Here is a 24218-nt window from a genome sequence, read left to right on the forward strand (position 1 = left end):
ACACCAATCTTGCCCGCTATGTCAGTATTTCCAGTTAAAGGTGAATTATGTGTAAGTAAGAATGGTTCCATACACATGGGCCATAGTAAATGCACCACTGTAATAAGATTCAGTGATCAAGGCAAGTCTACATTTAGAGCTTCCCGTCATTCTTACTTCATATGTGGCCAGACTGCATATATACGTTTACCTCTAGATTGGGATGGTACCTGTTACATAGCATTCCTTCTGCCACCTGTTTTCCTAGCCCCTCCTGACTATCACAGAAATACCCATTTAGTACACAATAGACAGCAGAGAGATCTCCCGATTGTCGATTACACTGAAACGGCATGGGAGCAATACACAGATTTCAATAAAGGTTTCTTTCCCTATATAGGTACAGTCACTAATAGTAAGCTGATACGTAGATTAACCAGAACCCTTGAAGCAGTAGTGAACGAGACTACTTCCGCCCTAGGCAACTTAACAGAAGAGCAGTCTGCGATGCGGATTGTTGTGCTTCAAAATCGTCTTGTCCTTGACGTCATCCTGGCCGATAGGGGCGGAGCTTGTAGGGTCATCGGATCAAGTTGCTGTGTTTTCATACCAGAAAATTCGCCGTCAGTATATAAAGCCATAACTCGCCTTCATAAGATTATAAGCCAGATACACCAGAGTCCAGGCACCTGGACTTGGTCCGGTTGGTTCTGGAGCGTGTTGTCAGCCTGGGGATGGAGGATTCTATCCTTCCTAGGTATTGGCTTTCTCATACTATTCAGTTGCTGCTTATGTCTACAATGTGGGCCAGCGATTTGTGGTCTGTGTGCCACATCGTGTATCCCGCATCCAAGTTTTCGTTCAAGATCCCGGAAGAAGAAAGAAGAACAAATGATGCTATATGAACAGATCGATGGATTGATGAAGATCGACATCTCCTGAGGGTCCGTAGGGGACAAGGAGGGAATGAGGAAATATGAATTTTATGATCAGTTATGTCCCCTATCGTAGACCCCAACGGCTCCATGTGCATGCTACAAGTACATGTATGTTCCTCCAGTTCCAGTTATGAAGACGCAAATACATGTGCGTCCACCGTCAACATGTCCTCTTTCAGATCCGCCATGAATGGGTCAGATATTCCATTCCTAAGTATGAAAGGCCACCGACTTTATGTGGTTCACTTTCCACGTTGTACAGTTCAGGCGAGTAGGCCCTGAATTCTGCCATCAAGCCTTTTTCCTGCCCTCTGCCTCTGAAAGCTCCAGTCGGAGCCCGCATCTGTATCCATGAACTTTGTCCTACTCCCTGCGCGGCTAACGGTGCCTGATCCGGCCGTTGCCTGCCAAAAACTGTATTTCACCTTCAAGATTATCTGCTCCGCTCCTCATCCGATGCATTCTTGTCTAGTAGTTTAGGTAAACATTCTTCCAGCTACCGAGCAAAGGGCCAGGCCTCACTGTCCTCATGCAAGTAATTCATAGCCCCTGTTACCATGGAAGATTCCTGCCCCTTCGCATCTCATGTAGACACTTAGACGCTTGTACACGCACTAACAGTCAGTATAGAATAGATTCCGTCCGAGAGACCTTTCCTTTTGGATAATACAGTTCTTTAAACATAAGATATTAGATATGATTTGGGATTAGGTTGACATGACCCCCCAGACTTCTGTCTCCACATGTAGAGCTAAATGTCAAGTCCCCTTCACCCTCTAGTTGCACGTCAATCACACGTCATGCGGCTGCGCACGCATCTCTGCCAAGTATTTTCTGCTGACATTGCAGGATTCTCTTATGGATCCACCCACTTGTGACATCATGTTTAATGACGTATCTAGTTACGCCTATATGTACGCCTTTTTCATTACGTATGTGTATTATTATCTGTACTATCAGCTGTTACGCCTCCTGCATCTGTCTTAATGTAATACTTTTCATATAAATATCTTTACTTGTCAATGTATTGCCTTCCCTTCCTGAACCCTCGTGGTGATGGAATTTGAAGCCTATGGTTCGAACCGTAATTCCTTTGTAGAGGAATAAAGCCTTTCAGAACCTCTAATACCACGGATTCTGCCTCTTATTTATACTGAGTTATTCTTACTAGACTTTACCGCATAAAAAATAGTACCGGTAATAAAATATTTACCACAGGAGCGCGAAGTATTACATCCGAGCCCGATGGCGGAAAAAAACAATCTGAGGATGGAGCCGAAGCCCATGCGCAATACGAACCAAAGGAGGAGTCACCGACCTCGTGACTTCCAAAGACTTTCCAAGAGGAAAAAACAAACTGTAAACATCCGGGCCCAACACCAGATGGCGATCTATGCAAAAGTGTGTAATCTGCAGCTCATATGCCTCGAACATAAGCGTCCTCCAAATCGAGAGAGGCCATGAAATCCCCTGGGTTGAGAAGACGAAGGATGTCCTGCAGAGAAACCATCCGAAAAGATTGTTTGATGAGATAGGTGTTGAGCTCCCTCAGATTTAGTATAGGGCGCCACTTTAACGTCTTCCGGATTAGGAAGAGCCGGGGGTAAAAGCCCTGTCCCCTTTGAGATAGGGACTGGTTCTATGGCTCCTTTGACGAGCATCTGATGAACCTCTAATCGTAACAGACGGAGTTGTTTCGATCCCACGGTGCGATGGGCTTTGGATGGACGAACTCCAGGGTATGGCCATAAAGAATGATGTTTAATACCCACCGGTTCAATGTTATTTGTTGCCAGTTCTGGAGGAAATGTGAAACTCTGCCTCACACTGATGACACAGGAGGAGAGGGGGCAGTAACCAGAGCCAGCGAGCCGCTATTGGCGCTTGGTGTTGTCTCTGCCCTGGCGACCTTGTCGTCCTCTGTTGTTCGACCAAGAGAAAGACTAAGACGATTGGTCCTGCCGCTGACTGTAGTTAGGCCTGTAAGACTGCGATTGGGAACCATATGAGGAGTAACGCTGTTGTTGATAACCTCCTCTTTATGTTGAGTTACCTCTTCCTCTAGCTCCTCGGAACGAGAACTTGCGGTACTGCAGAGTCCCCAAGGATTTGCTGTCTCCATATCTTTTTTGATATCTTGAAGCGCATCATCAATATGTTTTCCAAACAACGCTTCCCCATCAAACACCATATCTAAGATTTTGTTCTGGACTTCTGGGCAGAACCAGTAACCCGTAACCAGCCCTGTCGCCGCAGAACTGCTTCTCCAGCTAAGGATCGAGAAGCCGTTTTTGCAATGTCCATAGCACAATCAATGATTTCTGCTGATGTTAATTCTCCCTCCTGAAGAATCCTTTTAGTCTCTTTCTTTGCCTCTTCTGGCAGCTGTTCTAGATAGGGGAAAGCTCGCACCACATCTGGCGATCATATCGTTCAAGAATAGCCAAAGAATTTGCGGCTCGGACGAGCAGACTGGACATGGACGAAAATCTTTTGCCTACATTATCCAGCCGCCTGCCCACCTTATCTGGAGTAGTGGTAAGAAGAGCCGAAGGATTCCTAGATTTCCTCTGTGCGTCTTGTGAGATTACAGAGTCTGGCTTAGGTTTGCTGGTCAAACAGGCCGGGCTTCCCTCCGGAGCCTTATACTTTTTCTCTAGACGAGGTAGAACTGGAATCACTGTGGCTGTATTTTGCATAACCTTTAGGCCTTCCTCCCAAACATGGTCCACAATTGGAATTGACCTGATCTATTTCCTATGAGGCTCTTTAAAGTCATAAAGGAAACAGTCCGAATCCACCTTAACCATGGGTAGTGCAAACCTCTTGGTGGCTCTCTCCATTAAATTATGGAAGCCCCCTATATCTACAAGGGGCGAATCAGCAGGCGTCGGAGGAGGAGAAGCTGGAATGATCTAGTCATCCCACTCTACATCTGGATCCGGAATTGTAACATTCCCTTGGTCGTCATCAGAGGTGTCATCTTGGGCGGCAGGCACAACCAGTGGCACATCTTGTGCCTCCACCATTGGTTGAGGCTGTGGTACTTGCATGGTCACAGGACGAGCTGGAGGGATAGTGTTACTCGGAAGTCCTACTGATATAGGAGGCTGTGTCGCAAATCTCCTCCTGTAATCCACTAGCATGGCTTGTAAATCCGATAATAAGGAAGAGGGCATTTGAACCATCTCCTGATGATATTTCGGTTGAAATTGAGAAGGAGTACCATACTGATCATAATTCTCATACTCCCCTTCAGAATCAGTGTCTTGGCACTTAACGTGAAGCTGAGAAGGGCTATTCGCATAGCCAAAAGGTCCTTCCTCCTCGTCCGAATCCTCTTCTTCTAGGAGAAGAGCAGGTGGTAACGGAGTCACCCTCCTTGGTGAGGTCATCTCTGGTGTAAAACCGTCGACGGGACAGTCGACGACGAAAGAATCGGCGACGAAGAAATCACCGTCGTCGACGCCGCTGTTGTCGACGTTGTTGGTGTCGCCGCACTCGTCGTCGACATCCACGTCGACATCCTCGTCAACGTCGTCATCGGCGAAACCATTGTCGATGATACAGATCTCGTCAACAGAACCGGCGACGAGGAAACCACCGTTGACGAGCCTGTCGACGGGGTGAGAACTGAAGAAGACTTTACCTTTGAAGTTTTCGTCGACGGAATCGTAGATGGCGTCGTCGACGGGAGAGACTTCTTTGAAGACTTTACCTCAGGAGACAACGATGAAGACTTTCTGAAGGTTTTTGTGGATGAAGGGGGTGACTTTGGAGGAACAGAACTGGATTTCTTCTGAAGACTCGTTCCTTTTGAAAGTCCTTCCCTCTCCTTTGCACCTCGGTGAGGAGATTCGACAGGACTAAGCCCCTTAGATCTATCAGAGGTCTTTTTCAGGGCTTTACCAGGGCGATTTTCAGAAGGTGAAGGAGAAGTCCTTCCCCTTTTTACAGACCTTCTAGATGAAGTCGCAGAAGATGAATCCTCACTGTCACTGGACACTATCTCCTTTCTTGATTTCAGTTTCAGGAGCCAGATCAAAAGAAGCCCTTCGCGATCACGTAAAGTCTTGGTCGAAAAAGTGCGGCATATTTTACAGTCCGCAACCTTGAGGTCCGGGTACAGACAGTAAATACAGTCCTTGTGTTTCTCTTCAATATACAACCTCTTTTTTGCCCAGGTAGCACAAGCTCTAAAGAGGGCCTTCCCTTTATCCGACATCCTGAAGAATTTGAAGGAAAAAAACTGTTGAAAAAACTGTAGAACCAAGTTCTAAGAACAAAACTGAGAAGAGCGCACTGGAGACTCCCTAGCACAACGTGCGGTAGAAAAATCAGAGGTTCTGAGCTTCTCTCAGGAGGGTTCTAAGGGGTGAGGCTAATCTGATTGCTGTTCATTTTTTTTGGTCTCTTTTACAAAAAGAGGCAGATAGGATGCAAAACAAGAATGGACCTAGGCCTGAGTTCTGTTTTAGTGATGGTTTCTATTGTTTTTTTATGTATACCGGGGACTCCCATTCCGACGACGGGGAATGATACAAGCATGGGAATCTATGAAAGTTCCAATACTGGAGTAATAATGTTTCTGCTACAGTGAAAGAAATGAATAGTTGAAGGCCAAAAGCAAATTAAGTAAATATATATTTACTAGCTCAATAAGGACAGTGTGCTGGCAAAACAATTTAAATGAGTATGTTTAAAGAGGTCAGGGGGAACCCAAACCTACGTGAAGCACAGCTAGTTTAGGACACAAAGGTCTCAAATAGTATAAGCACCAATAATCTGAATTCAATCAAAAATGTATTGTTACTCACATGTATAAAAAACTCAAAACTTATTAAACATTAAACTTATTAAACATTAAACTTATTAAACATCTTAAACATTAAGCTTCAAATGTTTATGCCACAGTGTGAGAATTTTTTTCAAACAATGAATTGTGTTCATAAAACAATATCATAAGTACATGAAAAATGTTTACATCACATTGTTCATTTAACAAAGTTTGCCTAAATAAAGTTCGAAGACTCATAGAAAGAGGCAATCCCAATGCATTTCGGGTTATTCCAAAACCCTTCGTCAGGGGATATATGAATCTCATTAATCAATTGAATGCGTGTAGTCGTTTCCAAAGAATCATCTTCCAGAACTACAAACAAAAACAAGAAACCTTATGAATATCCATGTAAAAATACACAAATACAAATCTACAAAATGGCCTAGAGGATTTGCACTCGAGAAAAGACCAAAAGTCCCAGTTTGAGAACGACAGTGCTCGAGGTCTAGCAGAACTGAGAAAGTGTTTCATAGTAAATATCAAGGATTTAGAAAATGTGCAAGGTTTTTCACAAATAAAATGGTGATGATGTGAATTTACAAGCTGTAAACTCTGTACTGTGAAGCGCAAAGCAAGAAGCAAGCCAGACGAAAACCATACAACATAAGGAACCTTACAAATGTGTGCCACTTATCAGCAACCGCCGTACAAGGGTGCTTAGTGAACTGTGAAGTGCATGCCATTAAATGCCCATCAATAATGCCGAGTGTGTGCTCACCCATGAAATAATCGGGCTGGACTCTGCCTTAATATTGAATATAAAAACAAATGCAAGAGGTCAACACTCAAGAATCATCGAGTGTCTCAAAGAAATCACTAATCATAGTGAAAAACGTAATACCTAAGCCTCCGCTTACCTAGTGCAGTTAGCCGAATGTTAAAACGACACCTCCTCCGCATTAGTTCCCAACGGACACCTTGAGATCTGAAAATGTATAGGGAATGTCTCTCAGGTTCCAATACGTGAAGAGTAAACAAGGCTAAAGTTGCGCGTAACGAAGTAGCGTCTCAGCGTCTCACCTGTGATGTGTAACGCCCAAATCCACAATGAAACGCCGACCGCAACCGCATACGTGAAAAAAAGTGCCTTCTAACAAGGGGCGGGAACTTATGTGAGCTCGATCGAACGGGAATAGAAAACAGACTTACCAGGGATTCTGATCCCAAAGTGCCAATATAGAAAAAAAGAAGTGTAATATTTGCGCTTTATCAGAAGAAGGTGTGTGTTGCCCTGAACTCAGGGTTAAAACAATGCGACAACCGCAAAATCAGAATTATAGTCGGGACGAACGAGTGCAAATCCTGTACAGTCTCAATAAAGAAGGATGATGGTTGAAAAAAATGTTTTGCTGCAAGAATCAGATCTATACAAAACATAACAGTTCATAGTGGTCATTGAGGCCCCCGGGAATCACAGTCCCAAGGAATTTAATCCAGTGAGTCTCCCTACATGCTAGGACTGTGTTCACATCAGTGCTTGAAGTAATTTGAATGCGTTCAAGAATGGTAAATCGCAGTTGGGGAATCGTGTGTGCTGCTTCTACCCAATGTGTGACTAAAGAAGAATTCATATTTTTGTTGCAAATTCTACTTTTGTGTTCGATAATCCTTGTTTTAATTTTTCAACTCGTTCTTCCTACATATACAAGTCCACAAGGACATTTGATGGCATAGATTACCCCTTCTGTGTTACAATCAGATGTATGATAGAGTGTAATCTTTTGACCTGTGCGAGGATGTGTAAAGTTATTGCCAGGAATTACATTGCCACATTGCCCGCAGTTGTAACATTTTTTCATGCCTGTGTGATTTTTACTTTTGATGTTAACTCGTGTTGTCAGAAACTCTCGTAGGTTCCTTGAACGGGTGTGAGCAAATATCGGAGGTTCATGAAATACTCCAGCGAAATCTGTCTCCACATCCACACTCCTTGAAGAAACATTTGCCTGTATCCCAATTGACAAGAATCAAAAGAATAACCTCGGACACACAACACTGTGAAATGGACATAAAGAATCAATTGGAAAAATATAGAGTCAGGGGTTACCCAGAAGATATACTTAAAGAAGCTGAACGGAAAGTTGCTTCAAAGAAACGGGAGGATTTGTTATCAATTACCACGAAGAATCCAGCTACACGTGAAGTCTTTGTACTCAAGTATTCAGCTCAAGCATCTCTAATTAAATCCATCATTAGGAAGCGTTGGGATATAATTGAAATGGAGACAGATTTCGCTGGAGTATTTCATGAACCTCCGATATTTGCTCACACCCGTTCAAGAAACCTACGAGAGCTTCTGAAAACACGAGTTAACATCAAGAGTAAAAATCACACAGGCATGAAAAAATTTTACAACTGCGGGCAATGTGGCAATGTAATTCCTGGCAATAACTTTACACATCCTCGCACAGGTCAAAAGATTACACTCTATCATACATCTGATTGTAACACAGAAGGGTTAATCTATGCCATCAAATGTCCTTGTGGACTTGTATATGTAGGAAGAACGAGTCGAAAAATTAAAACAAGGATTATCGAACACAAAAGTAGAATTCGCAACAAAAATATGAATTCTTCTTTAGTCACACATTGGGTAGAAGCAGCACACACGATTCCCCAACTGCGATTTACCATTCTTGAACGCATTCAAATTACTTCAAGCACTGATGTGAACACAGTCCTAGCATGTAGGGAGACTCACTGGATTAAATTCCTTGGGACTGTGATTCCCAGGGGCCTCAATGACCACTATGAACTGTTATGTTTTGTATAGATCTGATTCTTGCAGCAAAAAAATGTTTTTCAACCATCATCCTTCTTTATTGAGACTGTACAGGATTTGCACTCGTTCGTCACCACTATAATTCTGATTTCGCGGTTGTCGCATTGTTTTAACCCTGAGTTCAGGGCAACACACCTTCTTCTGATAAAGCGCAAATATTACACTTCTTGTTTTCTATATTGGCACTTTGGGATCAGAATCCCTGGTAAGTCTGTTTTCTATTCCCATTCGATCGAGCTCACATAAGTTCCCGCCCCTTGTTAGAATGCACGTTTTTTCACATATGCGGTTGCGGTCGGCGTTTCATTGTGGATTTGGGCGTTACACATCACAGGTGAGACGCTGAGACGCTACTTCGTTACGCGCAACTTTAGCCTTGTTTACTCTTCACGTATTGGAACCTGAGAGACATTCCCTATACATTTTCAGATCTCAAGGTGTCCGTTGGTAACTAATGCGGAGGAGGTGTCGTTTTAACATTCGGCTAACTGCACTAGGTAAGCGGAGGCTTAGGTATTCCGTTTTTCACTATGAATAGTGATTTCTTTGAGACACTCGATGATTCTTGAGTGTTGACCTCTTGCATTTGTTTTTAGATTAATTATTAAGGCAGAGTCCAGCCCGATTATTTCATGGGTGAGCAGACACTCGGCATTATTGATGGGCATTTAATGGCATGCACTTCACAGTTCACTAAGCACCCTTGTACGGCGGTTGCTGATAAGTGGCACACATTTGTAAGGTTCCTTATGTTGTATGGTTTCCGTCTGGCTTGCTTCTTGCTTTGCGCTTCACAGTACAGAGTTTACAGCTTGTAAATTCACATCATCACCATTTTATTTGTGAAAAACCTTGTACATTTTCTAAATCCTTGATATTTACTATGAAACACTTTCTCAGTTCTGCTAGACCTCGAGCACTGTCGTTTTCAAACTGGGACTTTTGGTCTTTTCTCGAGTGCAAATCCTCTAGGCCATTTTGTATATTTGTATTTGTGTATTTTTACATGGATATTCATAAGGTTTCATGTTTTTGTAGTTCTGGAAGATGATTCTTTGTAAACGACTACACGCATTCAATTGATTAATGAGATTCATATATCCCCTGACGAAGGGTTTTGGAATAACCCGAAATGCATTGGGATTGCCTCTTTCTATGAGTCTTCGAACTTTATTTAGGCAAACTTTGTTAAATTAACAATGTGATGTAAAAAATTTTCATGTACTTATGATATTGTTTTATGAACACAATTCATTGTTTGAAAAAAATTCTCACACTGTGGCATAAATATTTGAAGTTTAATGTTTAATAAGTTTTGAGTTTTTTATACATGTGAGTAATACAACATTGTTGATTGAATTCAGATTATTGGTGTTTATACTATTTGAGACCTTTGTGTCCTAAACTAGCTGTGCTTCACGTAGGTTTGGGTTCCCCCTGACCTCTTTAAACATACTCATATTAATTTGGGACTTTGGCTCACATCCCCTACACGTGTAAGCACGCTCATAAAGATTAGTACTTTGTTTTACATTTGTTTTACAATTTGAAATAACTTGTATAAAACTGGTGTGCGGGTCCACTCATTCCTTAAAACAATTTAAATACCATTCATGCAAACTATTAGGAAAGAATGAATGTTTAAGATCAACAGAAGACCACTAACATGTTAAACAAGAATAAAAATGAGGATTCAAAATGAAGCAATGGAAAACAATGCTGAAATAGAGGACTCCTGATCCTTTTGGTAGATGATGTTAAAGGCTTTGGAACTGTCTGTCAGGACTCATCCTGTCCATGTTTGAGAAGAAAGAGGTTTATTCAATATATTAGAAAAAGGAAAGGGTTATGTCACTGACCCTGTAAGCATCTGTTCTTGGCATGTAGAGCTGTAGATCCACATGCTTTGCATACTCTAGTGTTGGGTCCGGATTTTTGCAAGTTGGTTTTCTTCTAAGAAGTCTTTTCCAGTCACAAGGTAAGGTGACTCTTCCTTTCGGTGATAGTGCACATGGGCATCGACTCCATTGTCAGATTGTTTTCCTGCAAGAGGGTGAGAATGGAGTAAGTGTAGTCGAGGTGTCCATGCTTATGTAATATGAATAAGAACTGCAACAACCATAGGTGTCCGGGGAGGAGGGAGGGCGCATGTGAATCTACAGCTTCACATGCCAAGAACAGATGCTTACAGGGCAAGTAACATAATCCGTTCAAGGCACGTGTGCTGTAGAGACGCATGCTTTGCATAGATTTTATAGCAGTATTCTCCCAAAGCGGTGGCTAACCAGTGGGTGTTGCAGTTGTTTGAAAAAGTGGTTTTTGCACTACTTGTCCTAGGTTAGCTTGTTGACGTGCTAATACATCCACACAATAATGTTTAGTAAATGTGTGTGGTGTAGAGAATGTAGCTGCCTTACATATGTCAGGTAGGGGAATGTTACCTAAAAGGCCATAGATGCTCCGGTTTTGTGAGTAGAATGTGCTCTAAGAGGTATAGTTAAAGTTAATTTAGCTTTAACATAGCAAGTTAACAATCCATCTAGAAATACTGGAATTAGAGATAGGATTTCCTTTGTGACATGGAGCAAATGCGACAAAAAGTGGATTTGTTTTGCGAAAATCTTTTGTTCTATTAATGTAGTATAAATGTGCTCTTTTGACATCAAATGTGTGTAGAGCCCTTTCTGGTACTGAATCAGGTTGAGGGAAGAACACTGGTAAGTTAACCGATTGGTTAATATGAAAAGCAGAAACTACTTTTGGGTTTATACAAATAACCACTCTATCTTTATGAAGTTGAAAGAAATGTTCTTCTAAGGTTAATGCCTATAGCTCACCAACACATCTTAATGAAGTGATAGCAATTAGAAAGGCAACTTTCCAAGAAATAAATTGCAATGAGCAATTGTGTAATGTCTCAAAAGGTGGACCCATAAGCCTTGTGAGAACAATGTTAAGGTTCCAGAGAGGTGCAGGTGGTACTCTGGGTGGTATTATTCTTTTAAGGCCTTCCATAAAAGTTTTAATTACTGGAACTTTGAATAAGGATAAATATTGTCTGTTTTGCAGATATGCAGCTACTGCCCCAAAGTGTAGTCGAATAAATGTTACCAGATGCACCTATAGGAGTAATATCTCCAGAGGTAGAGGTAAGGGCCCCTCCCCTAAAGCAACACCTACCACAGTCCCCTAACCCTGAGGGTGACGGGGCCTGTGGTCGATTGTATGTCGTGGAGGATTCACGAGAGGATTGTTTTGAGCCTCCAAAGAAGAGAGTGCAATGAAAGGAACCTAGAAAGGTGGGTACTTGAACGGCACCCGTAGCCTTAGCTGTCACAGTATTCTTTTTCATCTTTTCAAGGATTTGGTCCACCTGGGGCCTGAAAAGATGTTGACTGTCAAAAAGAAGGGCCTCCAAGCTCTGCTGTACCTCTGATTTGAACCATAATACATGCAGCCATACATGGTGTCTGAGAAGGAGGCTTGAGTTGATGCCATGAGCAGTTGTGTCGGCAGTACCAAGAGCACATTGTATGGTGGTGATGGAGATGAATTTCCCTTCAGAAGACAACTCATGCCCTCTTTTCCCGTGTTCCTCAGGGAGATACTGAACGAGTTCCTCCATTTTATCTCAACAAGCGGCTCTGTCGTATCTGCCCAAGTGAACTAATGAATTGGGAATACACCAGTAGTTAGCAGACTGCACCGCTACTCTTTTACCCGCTGTGTTTAGTCTTTTACCTTCTTCATCCTGCGGGAGGAATCTCTGGTTGTTTGGAAGCTGGCCCTTTTCTGCGCCGTGTGAACCACAAGAGAGTCTGGAGGAAGCGGTCCTCGAATGTAAGGAAAATCTGAGAGGCACACTTTATACTTTTTATCACTTTGGGGAGTATTACCCAAGCACGGACAGGGTCCTAGAAAATGTCAGTTGTGGCGCGCAACATACCCTTTAGCATAGGCGATACAGTGTAGTGCGTTGTGAGGAGGACAGAGTCACAAATAGGAAATCCTCTTCTATCGGATCTGAATGGTAGGCCACTACGCTGGCAAAGAGGTCCTGGTTTGTTGCGGAATCATCGGGGGGAGCGTGTCGACCTCGGTAAAAACTAGGGTCTGTGGCCGCTGGGGGCTCAGCATCATAAGTGTCCCAGGGGTCTGGATGTGGATGAGAGTAAGGTCTCCCCCCACCATATCCCTAGTGTATGGAAGTGGTGAGCCCTGTGGAGGGTAGGAAAGAGGGTCCTCATGTGAAGAGTGAGGTGAAGGCGAGTCCTGTGTGGCCTGTTTTGGTGCAGGAGGAGCAGGAAGTGGACTGGTGGCCCTGTCTGTCTTTTATCTTTGTTTAGGGACTCTATCCAGGGCTTCTTGGGAAGAAAGCGGTCTTTTTGGTGATTGTATGGCAGTTCCAGGTGGACAGGCAATGATCCAGCCCGTCTGCGGATGAATTACCAAATGTCTGTCGGGCATCAATATCCTCTTAGAGCTGACTGCGGAGTGGTTCGACCATTTCGTCGACGGCTGTGGCAATAGTTAACTTTGGTGCCAACGAACTGATGGTATTGGTGCAGATGGCTTCAGATCCAATAGTTTACTTGATGCCGAGCTAGTCACGATCAGTGCTGAGCCGGTTGACTGGGAGTGTTTTTTTCACACCGAGCTGGGGGTTGAGACCGAAGTCCATGGTCGTGCCAACCACGGCCCAAGGGCATTGGTGGCCAGATGGTCTGCCGCTTGCGTTCCTGGGAGACTGTGCGGCCTTTTTGTGGAGTTCTGCTCGGCCTGCCGAGCTGTATTGAGGAGGGAAAGGATCTGTGCTCATGAGCTGTCAGAAGGTCTTTGATCAGTAGCTCAGAGCTGGCGCTGTCCTCTGGTGAGTACACCTCTTTGTCGGCAGCAGATGCCTCGGAGTGGCGTTCTTGAAACTCTTCAGTGCTGAAGAGGTTCACTGGTTCTTAACCGCTCCTCCACAAACTCTCCAAGCGTCGGGCCTGACAGTCACAGAGGGTCTTTTTCGATCTGAAGGAGCGGCTAGCGTCGCTAACAAGCTTGTTATGCTCAGGCGAAAGGCAAAGGTTACAAACCTAATGTAGTTCGGTACGTGGATATTTGCAGTGGCACAGAGGAAAATATCTAAAAGGCGTTTGCTTCATCACCCTAGTAACATGGCATGGAACCAATTGAAAGTCCAGAGTAAAGAAGGCCCCAGAGGGAGAGTCCCTACGAGGGGTTGAGATCGATCCGAGGAACGTCCAAGCGCAGCTGGAGTCATCAACCCAGAATGGAAGGGCCTCAATCCACATAACTTCCAAATCCTTGGGTGTCAGCACGAAAGTACGTTGGTTTGTACATCTCTCAAAGAATTCACCGAAACAGCTTTCCAGGTTGGTGACTGTGTCATTGTCCATTTCGCCCAACTAAACTCTCTTGGGAGGTGGAGGTCTAGGATTTGGCTATGGAAAAGAATTATCCATCACTGTTCGCCTAACTGTTGACCAGGAATGACAGCAGGATCTTGGAGACTTGTCTCTTTAGCAACACTGAGGTCTAAGTAAGTTGTTCAGGAAATGTTGGAGAAGCAAAAGAGGGACTTGCACCGGATCTTAAGGCTCAGAAGCTGGGGTAGGCCTTCAACAATAAGCACACAGCATCTTGGAATGAGCCTAAGCTATGCTCGGGGGACAATATGGAGGCAAAATCTGTAACAAGGACTGAAAGGAGCGGAGAGAAGTTTAGTAACTCTTCGTCCAACTTCTCCTGCCTGGTCCAAAGAATCTGATGAATATGAACTGTTCATTTAGTAAAACAAGATACATGCGGGAGGGGAGATTCTCTAGTAAGAACGGGTTCTCAGAAACAAGGAAGCACATTCAGGATCCTCTTATTCCATAAAGAGGGGCACATTGAATCCAGGGACCAACGTAGGCAATGGATCTTGGAATTTCATTATCCGTCTGATACTCTATAGGAGTTGAATCTGCCTCAAATAATGTAGAAAACTAATAACATTTTCTATGATAAGTGCTTAAGCACTCATCATGGCACTCAGATTGTTTCTACCAGGAGGGTACCCCTTTAGAAAATGTAATTTGAGGGACTTGACCCCTTTCACCTCACATAGAACATCCCCACCAACACCATTGCTCACCATTATGAAACATATATGTTGGCAATTGCTTACAGACCTTTAAGGCAGCATTTCCAGATTCCAAAGACAAAGCTTTAGAGCAGAAAGCTGAACGCTATTTCTTACCGGTGTAGATATCTGTGAAGCTATGTAGGGCAAGGCACTGAGGGTTCAGACACATCTTCACTTGGGCGGTAACCACCTGTAATTTATTTGCTGTCAGCAGCCAGCACTCTACAGGACCAGCAAGAGAGCTGCAATGCACAAGCCAATACATTAGTCTCCCACCAAAGCTGCAGAGCTTGAATATTGTAAAGATAAGTAGATGCAGCCTCAACACACATGCAAAAAAGAACAGTTTGTCCTACAACTGCGAAAAAGGATAAACAACACTGATCATTCTGCTACATCGATATTAAGCTCGCCATAAGTACATAACACTGCAAATAGGCACAGCTTTAGTTAATCTCCACAACGGCCCCCCGCGGCGGGATGCCTGGCTTTCACCTTGGGGATGCCCAGTACGGGTTATCTTACAGGGAAAAACCAGGACGGGTTCCCAATGCAAGCGCCAAGATGCCCGTAGGGTGATAGCTGCGCTCTATAAGTACATCAATCAATCAATCAAGTCACAACTTTTGCAGAACTGTATGCTAAAAGTACACAACCGCAAAGCTCAGCTTACAAAAACTGGAGTGGTGAAATTCCTCTACAAAGCAGGGGTGCCGCTTTCAGTGGGACAGAGAAGTACTCCTCAAAAGTACATCACAGATTATTTTGCTCTATCATTCCTTGTGCACTGCTACCTTTGTAGCACGCAGTCTGTTAGGATTACTGCTAAATTGAATCTCACCATCTTGAGGGAATTCATGACCTGATGGAACCTCTCATATTATCTCGGACCAGGCAGCCTCCCTTAACCCTGGCTAGGCAAGACACACAGTTGGGACGGGCTCTTACTCTTTCTCCCCTTTGAATAAAGGGCTGCCGCACAGGAGGCACTCAATGGCTGGAGACTCATAGTAGTTGGACCAGGATGTCTGTTCGATAGTAACGGTCTCCTCGCTCACATCAGACAGGACAAAGCGGGAGCTGTTGAGTTCGTGGATCAGAGCAAGTACTTCAGCCAGCTCGGATTCATTCTCTGGGATCTGTACCACTTTGCGCAGGAGCTGCAGTGTGGACATGCGCTGAGTTTCCTTTTGGGATTGGCTCAGAGGGCTGCAGATGTCCAACACATCAGGCGGAGTGAGAGGGAAGTTCTGGAGGGAAAATATATAGAGAGAGGGAGAAAAAGAGAAGTGTGTAAAGAAACTCACTGGGACAGAAGTACGAGTTGACAAGAGTTTACAGGAGAGACCACGGCTCACCTTTAGGAGAGTTAACATTGGTCTCATGTCTGTGAAGTGCCGATTGTGCAGCTAACACACTACAATATGGGATAACGCTAAAGTTTTTCAGTGCACAGCAGGCTTTTCACATCATGAGGCAGGCACATAAAAATATTTCCAAAAATGAGGAATAAGGACACGGTTTGTTCTCATCCTGAACCAAATCCAGATAAATGGGCTTTTCAAACAGCTGAGGACATGCAATTCCGAAGTCATCTTTTAATTTTAAAATGTGTTTAGTATACACTGGCAATTTCCAAATTCTGGCTGCGTAAACCCTGCAAATTTGTGTTTTTTGCCTATCAAACACATTGAACAAGTTACACTCCTTCTGGTGGAATGAGGACTCTATGTAAGAAAATAAGTTACTTACCTATAACTGCAGTTATCCAGTATTGGTATCTTTTCATAGATCCACATGCTTGAATCATTCCCCATCGAAGTGGGTGTCCCGCGGGACGATAAAAAAGCAGTATGTATCACTATAATAGGCTATAATGGCAATGAAAAAGTCAGTTTTAATAGCCTTAAGTCCCTTTTTTTTTTAAAAGGACCAATCTTGAATAATAACCAATCTTGAGACAGCACCCTCTGGATCACTCCCAACAGAGGCGGAATAAATAACCCTGAGCTAGAAGGGGAGCCCTCTTAGGGGAGGAGGGTTGGTCAAGAGTGGAGCCATCCGTGAGGTCTAGGGTGGGACTACATTTCTCTTTTTTTTTTTTCAAGCAGGAGTTGAAACCCCCAGCTCCATGGGAATTAGATTTTTTATTTACTGTTACTTGGCAAAAATGATGTGGACTTCTTTTTCAAATAATTGAAGACCAGGGGGCCACTCCCCCCAGTGGATTGGTCTTTGGTGAAACCCAGGGCATGGCATGGTTGACCAGTGTTACAATCATCTGACTGAAGTTATTTTTTCCCAATGGTGAAGGCAGTTGGAATTGTTCGCACCCACGGGATGAGTAGGGATTGGAGGCAGGTGTCATATGACTGAGGTCACTATTTGAGAACTGCCTCCCGACCGTTTTGGAAGGACACCGTTTAAATGATGCCGCCACATACGTTAGAGGATATTGTTGTCGCTAATAAATGGGCCTGTCTTGCAACTGGAAAGGTAGGAACTATGGAGATTGCAGATACTCTCCCCAAATTGATAGACTGCTAACATTCACGTAGATGGAAAGGGCAAAGTTTGAGGTGTAAGGTACTGTGTGTACGGAATAGGGTTTGGTAAGTTATGTCCATGATTTTGGAGTACACCTACGGCTGAAAAGATTTTTCTTTAAGCCCTCCCCTTCTGACCCTGCAGAGCTGACGGAATCCTTTGTAAGCGATCGCCATCGTACAAACAGATTTCAGAAGATTCTTTAAGATTTCAACTGTTTATTTTTACGTAAGAGAAGTAACAAAATGTAAGGTAAAAGTCAACATTGCGGAGAACGTTTAGCGTATATAGTATAGGCACCTACCCTTACGATCCGGTGAAGGGGAATTTTTAAGCGATGTTGAACCGCTTGGGTAACTACAGATTCTGGCTAGGGTGACTCACTAAAGAGGCCAGTGAATTCCCAGGCGCTTTATATTCTTTTTATTTGCAGCAATACCACTGTTAATGTGACTGGGATGCACATTATTCTTACACCTTCTCCGCAAACATAATCCATTATGGGAACAGCACACGCTGAGTTCCTTGTCTGCTGTTAGAAATCATCTAACAATCAGTCAGTTTGGTAGCCATTAACAATGGGAAACTTTTTGCATTTAACTTGTGTGAAGCTAGTGGGGCTAGTAGGTAGTTAGAGAGAAGTGTATGCCACCTGACTGGTATTTTACAGGCCTGGCCAGCATTTTTAAGTCAAGGACAGTGAAAGATTGGAAAACCCTTGAAATCCGGTATGTTTTTTTCCCCATTTGAAGTGTACACTTAAAAGAGCAAACACACCAAGACTCTACTTAAAATGCATTTAAGAGTTGTCTAGATTGTTTCTAAGTCATTACTAAAGCAAACAATTGGGAAATAGCCACGTCAAAAATCATTCTGACATTTGTACACAAATTCTCATCCAGCTACAAGCTCTTGCCCTTCAAGAATAGCAAAATGTAAACTAACAGCCAGTATTAAAAGTAGCCATCGTGAAGGTGCAGAGGTGGTCATTGTTGTAAACCTGGGCAGAGAGAACTTAAATAGTAGGCCTTGTTATGTTATGTTAATGGATATTTGGTATAGCGCAACGACTCACCCCCGGAGGGGCATCTCGGCGCTGAGGCAGCAGATATGTAAGGAAACAGCCATGAGAACTGCCAGGTTTAAAGATGTTTTTTTTAAAACCGGAGTACTCAGTGCATGCCTGATAAAGAGGGGAAGTTTGTTCCATTGGTACGGAGCAAGGTACACAAAGGCCGGTCTGCCATACTTAGATGTGCGAATACGTCAGGGACAAAGAAGAAGTTGACTACTTGATCTGATGTTTCTTCTAGGGAGATAGGCAAAAACTTTGCCCTGTAGATATTTGGGTCCTTTACCTGACAGGGCTTTATACGTCAGGCAGAGGAGTTTAAAAATTGCTATTTTCTTTATAGGGAGGCATTGAAGGGCTATGAGCAGAGGGGCTGAGCATTAGCCCGGTGGCTGTTTGTTAATCAGTCGAGCTGCAGTACTTTGTACCACCTGCGTTTTAGAATGAAGGGATTCATTTGTTGCTACAAGTGCATTTCCATAGTCCAGGCGGCTGATTATCAGGGTCTGGACGAGGGTCTTCCGAGAGGACAGCGGAAGCCACTGGAAGATCCTTTTTTGAAGGCCCATTGTCCCGAGGCAAATGCCGCAGGTAGATGTCACTTGTTCTTCCATAGATAACTTGTTATCTAACAGAATGGCCAAGTTTTTCACTGTGCTTCTGGGAGAGGGAGCAGGACCAAGTTCGGCTGGCCATCATTCAGCTGTCCAGTGGAGCTGCACTTTGCCAAAACAGTAGTATCTCTGCTTTGTTCCCATTTATTCGAAGACAATACAGGGACATCCGTGTGGCACATTTTCTCATACAGGCGATAAAGCGATGTTTAACATTCTCAATATCTTACCCAAAGGAGATGACCAATTGGGTATCGTTTGCATAAGAGCGTATTTCAAAACCACAGGACTTGACTAGCTGAGCGAGGGTAGCAATATAAATCTTAAAAAGTGTAGGGCTCAGAGAGAAGCTCTGAGCCTTCAATTGCGTGGCATGAGAGAAGCAAAAAATAATTTCTAAACGTGTTTTTCTTAGGCTGAGGGCTGGCCTGACTGACGCCATTGTGCCTAAAATGGTCCTTTTATGGTAGTTGGGAGAGTCTTTTGAGCCCAGAAGCATTGGTTGATGATTGGAGGTGGAAGTAAGCCATTCAACATTTGAAGACTCTCTCATTGTTAAGACTATGGGAAATGAATAAATGTGGTAGAGTCTATTTGAAATGATGACTGCGGAATATATTCAGTCCAGAGCGGGAAGGGGTAATTTTGCAATGATACAGCAGGTGATGCAAGATGACCTCACTGCATCACCCGGCTCCCAGCGCTGCAGGCCCGGACCTGAGGCATGCCACCTGCCACAAACCGTCCTCGGGATCAAGTTTCAGAGGCAGTTGGGGAGACAGATGTCCCCATGGGGGTTAGAACCCCCATCCCGCAGCATTCGCCGTCTGTGTGGGTGGGGCCTCCGGTCACCCAGCGAACAAAAATCCTCTCCCAGGGAACTGCAAGGCTGCCCAGGCGCTGCCTCCGGGTTGGACCAACAGGGCCCACGCTTGCTAGCGACACTCACCAGCAGGGCCAGACTGGCCATAGTGGGCACCGGGCGATTTCTCGGTGGGCCGGAAGGATGGGGCCGGTTTTGGAACGGTGGGGGGCCAGTTTTGGTACAGGGGGCAGGTTTTGCAGCAGCGCTGCAACATTGTTCCCTGTGCCAAAAGCAGCAGAAGGGTTTTCCACCAGCACCACCACGGCCGGTCCGATGTAATTTCCAGGGCTGGTTTGCGTTCCCAGTCCAGCCCTGTTAGTGGGTAACAAACATTTGGTATTCAGCGCCACGATACACTTGGGTGAAATGGCGCTTTACAAATACACGTTTTATTTTGTTATGTTCCATTCTGGGTTGGATGGATTATCAGTAATCTGACCCCTTTTTGCGATGGTAAGCAATGATGTAGGGTAATCCCTTTGAGACTAGCAATCCCAGCTGGAGGCATGAACCTATGGGGTGGCGGACCTTCATGCTGTGCTGGCTGCAGTGGCATAAGAGGTGAAGCATACATTGTAGACTTGGAACAAGGCTAATGCTTGCAGAATAGCTCCTTTTAAAGGCTAGAAGGGCAAAAGATGTCAGCCCGTTATAGTATTTTTGTTCATGGAAACTTCAATAATAATTGTGTTCCTTCTCATAATTATGGTTATTGTGCAATACTGAGGGACAAAGGACTGCCAAAATGGTCCGTTATGTGCATAGTCTTGCCGTAGAAGTTTAATTCTTATCATCTTCATCGGTATTGTAGACAAAGTAGTCTCGACGGTGGGTCACTCACGTTGACGAAGTGGTCATCAACAGCGTAGTGCCAAAGGAGCCGTCGGCGATGGAGAGTTATCCAATGATGTAAACAAAGCCTTTGTTGCGGGCCGAGGTAGACGTCACTGTAAAGGTCATCCTCGTCAATGATGGAATTGTCGACATCGAGGTGGTGTTCGCTGAGGCAGTCTAGGCTTTAGCTTTGGGCTTTGCCATAGAGGGACCTTATGATGACATTGAACAGAAAACTCCAGGTGACAGAGAAGGAGTTGCACACTCAGACATATTAGTTCTTGAAGAGAATTTGCCATGTTTCTCCTTTTTTAACTGTCCTTTCTCGACTCAGGGTGAGTCTTTTCTAAGGACGTCCTGGCAGCATCTTGTTTGCTTGGCTTCCTTTATGCGACCTTCTGTAGAGGTAAAAGAAGTGTCATTGTCCCCTTCCGAGCTGCTTTTGAATCCATAAAAAGGAGCCTTCCTTGTTAGTTGAGTGCAAAAGTATAGAAATCAATATTTGTGGGGATGTCTCATAAGACACGTCCTCCCACAACTGCGTTAGGGTCTAAAAGACACTTTCATAGGCATTTCAGGCAGCGTAGTAATAATAATGAAGTTTTACCATACCAGTTGGTAGATAACTGAGAACAGCTCAGGAAGACTTCCTGCAAACGACGTGCAGTATAAAATTGAGGGACTCAGCCTCTGTTGGGAGTGGTCTTGAGGGTGCTGTCGCCTCATTGGTTATAGTTCAAGGTTGGTCCTTTTTTGAAAGGAACAGATAGGCTATTTAACTGACTTTTTCCATTGCCATTATAGCCTTTGATAGTGATACATACTGCTTTATTATGGTACAGCGGGACTCCCACTTAGACGACTAGGAATGATTCAAGCATGTGAATCTATTAAAGATCTAATACTGGATAACTGCAGATTCCTCATTTTGTGAATATTCTCCCAGGCGTCAGACTGAATCCAGAAACTCAAAAGCAGTAACCCGGTGCACCAGTAGGTGGCAACATGCGGCTCCACATCGACGTTCTACACTAGAACCGACGAGCGGAAGTGTATGAGCGCAATCCAAGATCGCTGACGACAGTTGCTTTTGAGTGCTGGTCTTCAAACACAGTGCCCATCAGCAAATTGGCTTGATCAGTTGGAGGATCTCTAGATTATGACTTAAGAAAGAAAAGAGTTCACCACACAGATTGGGGAGTAGGGAGGGTGTTTGAGGACTTTGTGTTTAGTGTATCAACCAAAAAGAGCAAAAATGAAGGTGTGTAACTTGTTCTTCTGATGGATACTTCTTGCTGCATATTCCTCAACTAGCGATGAGATGCCAAAGCAGGACCTCCCAAGGTGGGGGTCCATGGAATGGAAGAAAACAAAGTCCTGAAGGACCCAATGGACAATATGTCCATCCAATGGACCTGACTGTTGATGCATTGGTGCTTTGTGAAGATGTGCACGGATGGCTCCGGGCAGTAGTGCGCTCTGCAAATCCTACTAACATAACATAACTGATATCCACGTAGTAGCCTAACAGAGGACAGGCACTCCACGTGCCAGGGCCATAGTAGCATTCTTAGCTCGAGTGGAATTACACTACTTTGTCCATCTTTCCTCCTGTGAAACCCACCAAGAGTTGATAGATGGTCCTTTGGTATGATCAGTATAAAAAGTGAGGTCTCCTTTGGGGTCCAAACTATGGAGCCTCTCCACGTCTCTCATTCATAGCTCAAATATCCATGAATCATTGAGCCTGTGGAATAACTTGTTATGGCATTGTATTCAGTAACCGCCCTAATGAAGCTGAGCATATGGGAAGGATTCAGGTATGTCTTTGGCACATTGATCGAGAACCCCAAAGATGTGACTGCGGCAATCTCGCCTTCAGAAGCCAGTTGTAAAGTATGGGAAGGTTGGTATTCCAAACCTCTGAAGATGTGCTGCAACCAAACACCATAACTTTTGCGATCACCCAAGGAGCACTGGTGAGGATAAAGAGGAGCACAGAAATATGAAAATCCTATTGGCCCACCTTGAACCTGTAGGACTGCAGGACAGAAATGTGAAAATAGGCGTCCTGCAAATCCAACGTCACCATCCAGCAGTTGCCTGGATCCAGGGAAGACAAAACTTGGGCCAGAATGAGCATCTTGAATTTGATCTTCTTGAGAAAGAAATTGATAGGGTGAAGATCTAAAATATGACTAAGGCCTCCGTACTTGTTCAGGACCATGAAATAACGAGACTAGCATCTAATCACTGTTTCCAAAGCCAGGGACCTCTCTATGGCTCCTTTGTCAAAAAGAGCCTGAACTTCCTGCTGGATGATGGACAAATGGTCCCACTGAAGATTTCCTGTAATGGGAGGAATATTTGGCAAATCATCCAAGTAATGGTAAGGCGTGTCCTCATTGGACAATCAGGAGCCCCCACTGATCGTATGTGATGCACTGCCACCCTTGAAGAAGAAAATAAGTTACTTACCTGTAACTGCAGTTCTCTAGAGGACATAATGTTAATTATCGAACCAGTGAGCACGGCATGTTTTAAATGTTAACCAGCTGCCTGTGGTCAAGGACTGGAATAGTTCGAAATGCGTTAGGCTGAAAATGAATTCCTGATTGCTGCCTAATAAATAAGACACTTTGAAAAGGGAGTGCGTCTCTATGGCAGAGGTGTGGAGAAAAAGAAAATATGTAATGTTACTTACCCTGTAAGCATCTGTTTGTGGCATGTAGTGCTGTAGATTCACACGCTTAGCATAAGTCTGCCATCTAGTGTTGGGCTCCGATGTATGCAAGTTGTTTTTCTTCTAAGAAGTCTTTCCAGTCACAAGTTATATATAGTGACACCTCCTCTTGCTTGCAGTGCGTACGGTCATCGACTCTATTGTTAGATTATTTTCTGTTTGGCAGGTGAGGATGGAGTGAAAGGCTAGTGTATCTCATGTAGATGACCATGTAATAAAGTATAAAAATGCAATAGACACACGTCACCGGGGAGGAGGGTGGGTGCATTTGAATCTACAGCACTACATGACACAAAAAGATGCTTACAGGGTGACAGGCACCGTTTGGTGGCATGTGTAGCTGTAGATACACATGCTTAGCATAGAATACAAAGTTTTTCCTCTTGTAAGTGGTGACTAACTTGTGCCAGGTACATTTATCTGAAATAGTGTATGCAGTACTGCTTGACCAACATTAACTTGTTGTCATGCCATAACATCTACACAGTAATGTTTTGTAAATGTATGTGGTGTAGTTTATGTAGCTGCTTTACATATGTCAGCTATTCCCTAAAAATGTCATAGAAGCCTCTTTTTTGCATGTGGAGTGGGCTTTTGGTGGGATAGGAAGAGGTCTTTTTGCTTTAGCATAGTAGGTTTGGATACATTTTACTATCCAGCGTGCAATACCAGATTTGGAAATTGCTTTACCTTTATGTGGTTTAGAGAATGCCACAACTAGTTGTTGAGTCTTCCTAAACGATTGTGTTCTATCTATACAGTACATTAGTGCTCTTTTAACATCTAATAATTTCAACGCTCTTTCTGCCACTGAGTCATGTTGAGGAAAAAATACAGGCAAATCAATGGATTGTCTAATGTGAAATTG

General features: G+C 43.9%; 1 protein-coding gene across 4 annotated transcripts in view; it reads right to left on the reverse strand.

Moving 5' to 3' along the window:
- Window positions 1-24218, reverse strand: part of HMGXB3 (HMG-box containing 3) — a 519976-nt gene that overhangs the window by 190824 nt on the left and 304934 nt on the right. For all 4 annotated transcript variants that reach the window (XM_085617738.1, XM_085617735.1, XM_085617736.1 and 1 more), the window contains exons 12-13: window positions 15624-15925; window positions 14790-14917 (exon numbers count right to left, since the gene is read on the reverse strand). In XM_085617738.1, coding sequence (XP_085473864.1) covers window positions 14790-14917; window positions 15624-15925 — 430 coding nt within the window. The remainder of the gene's footprint in view (window positions 1-14789; window positions 14918-15623; window positions 15926-24218) is intronic.

This window comes from Triturus cristatus, chromosome 7 (assembly GCF_964204655.1).
Source record: "Triturus cristatus chromosome 7, aTriCri1.1, whole genome shotgun sequence".
Classification (NCBI taxonomy): Eukaryota; Metazoa; Chordata; class Amphibia; order Caudata; family Salamandridae; genus Triturus; species Triturus cristatus.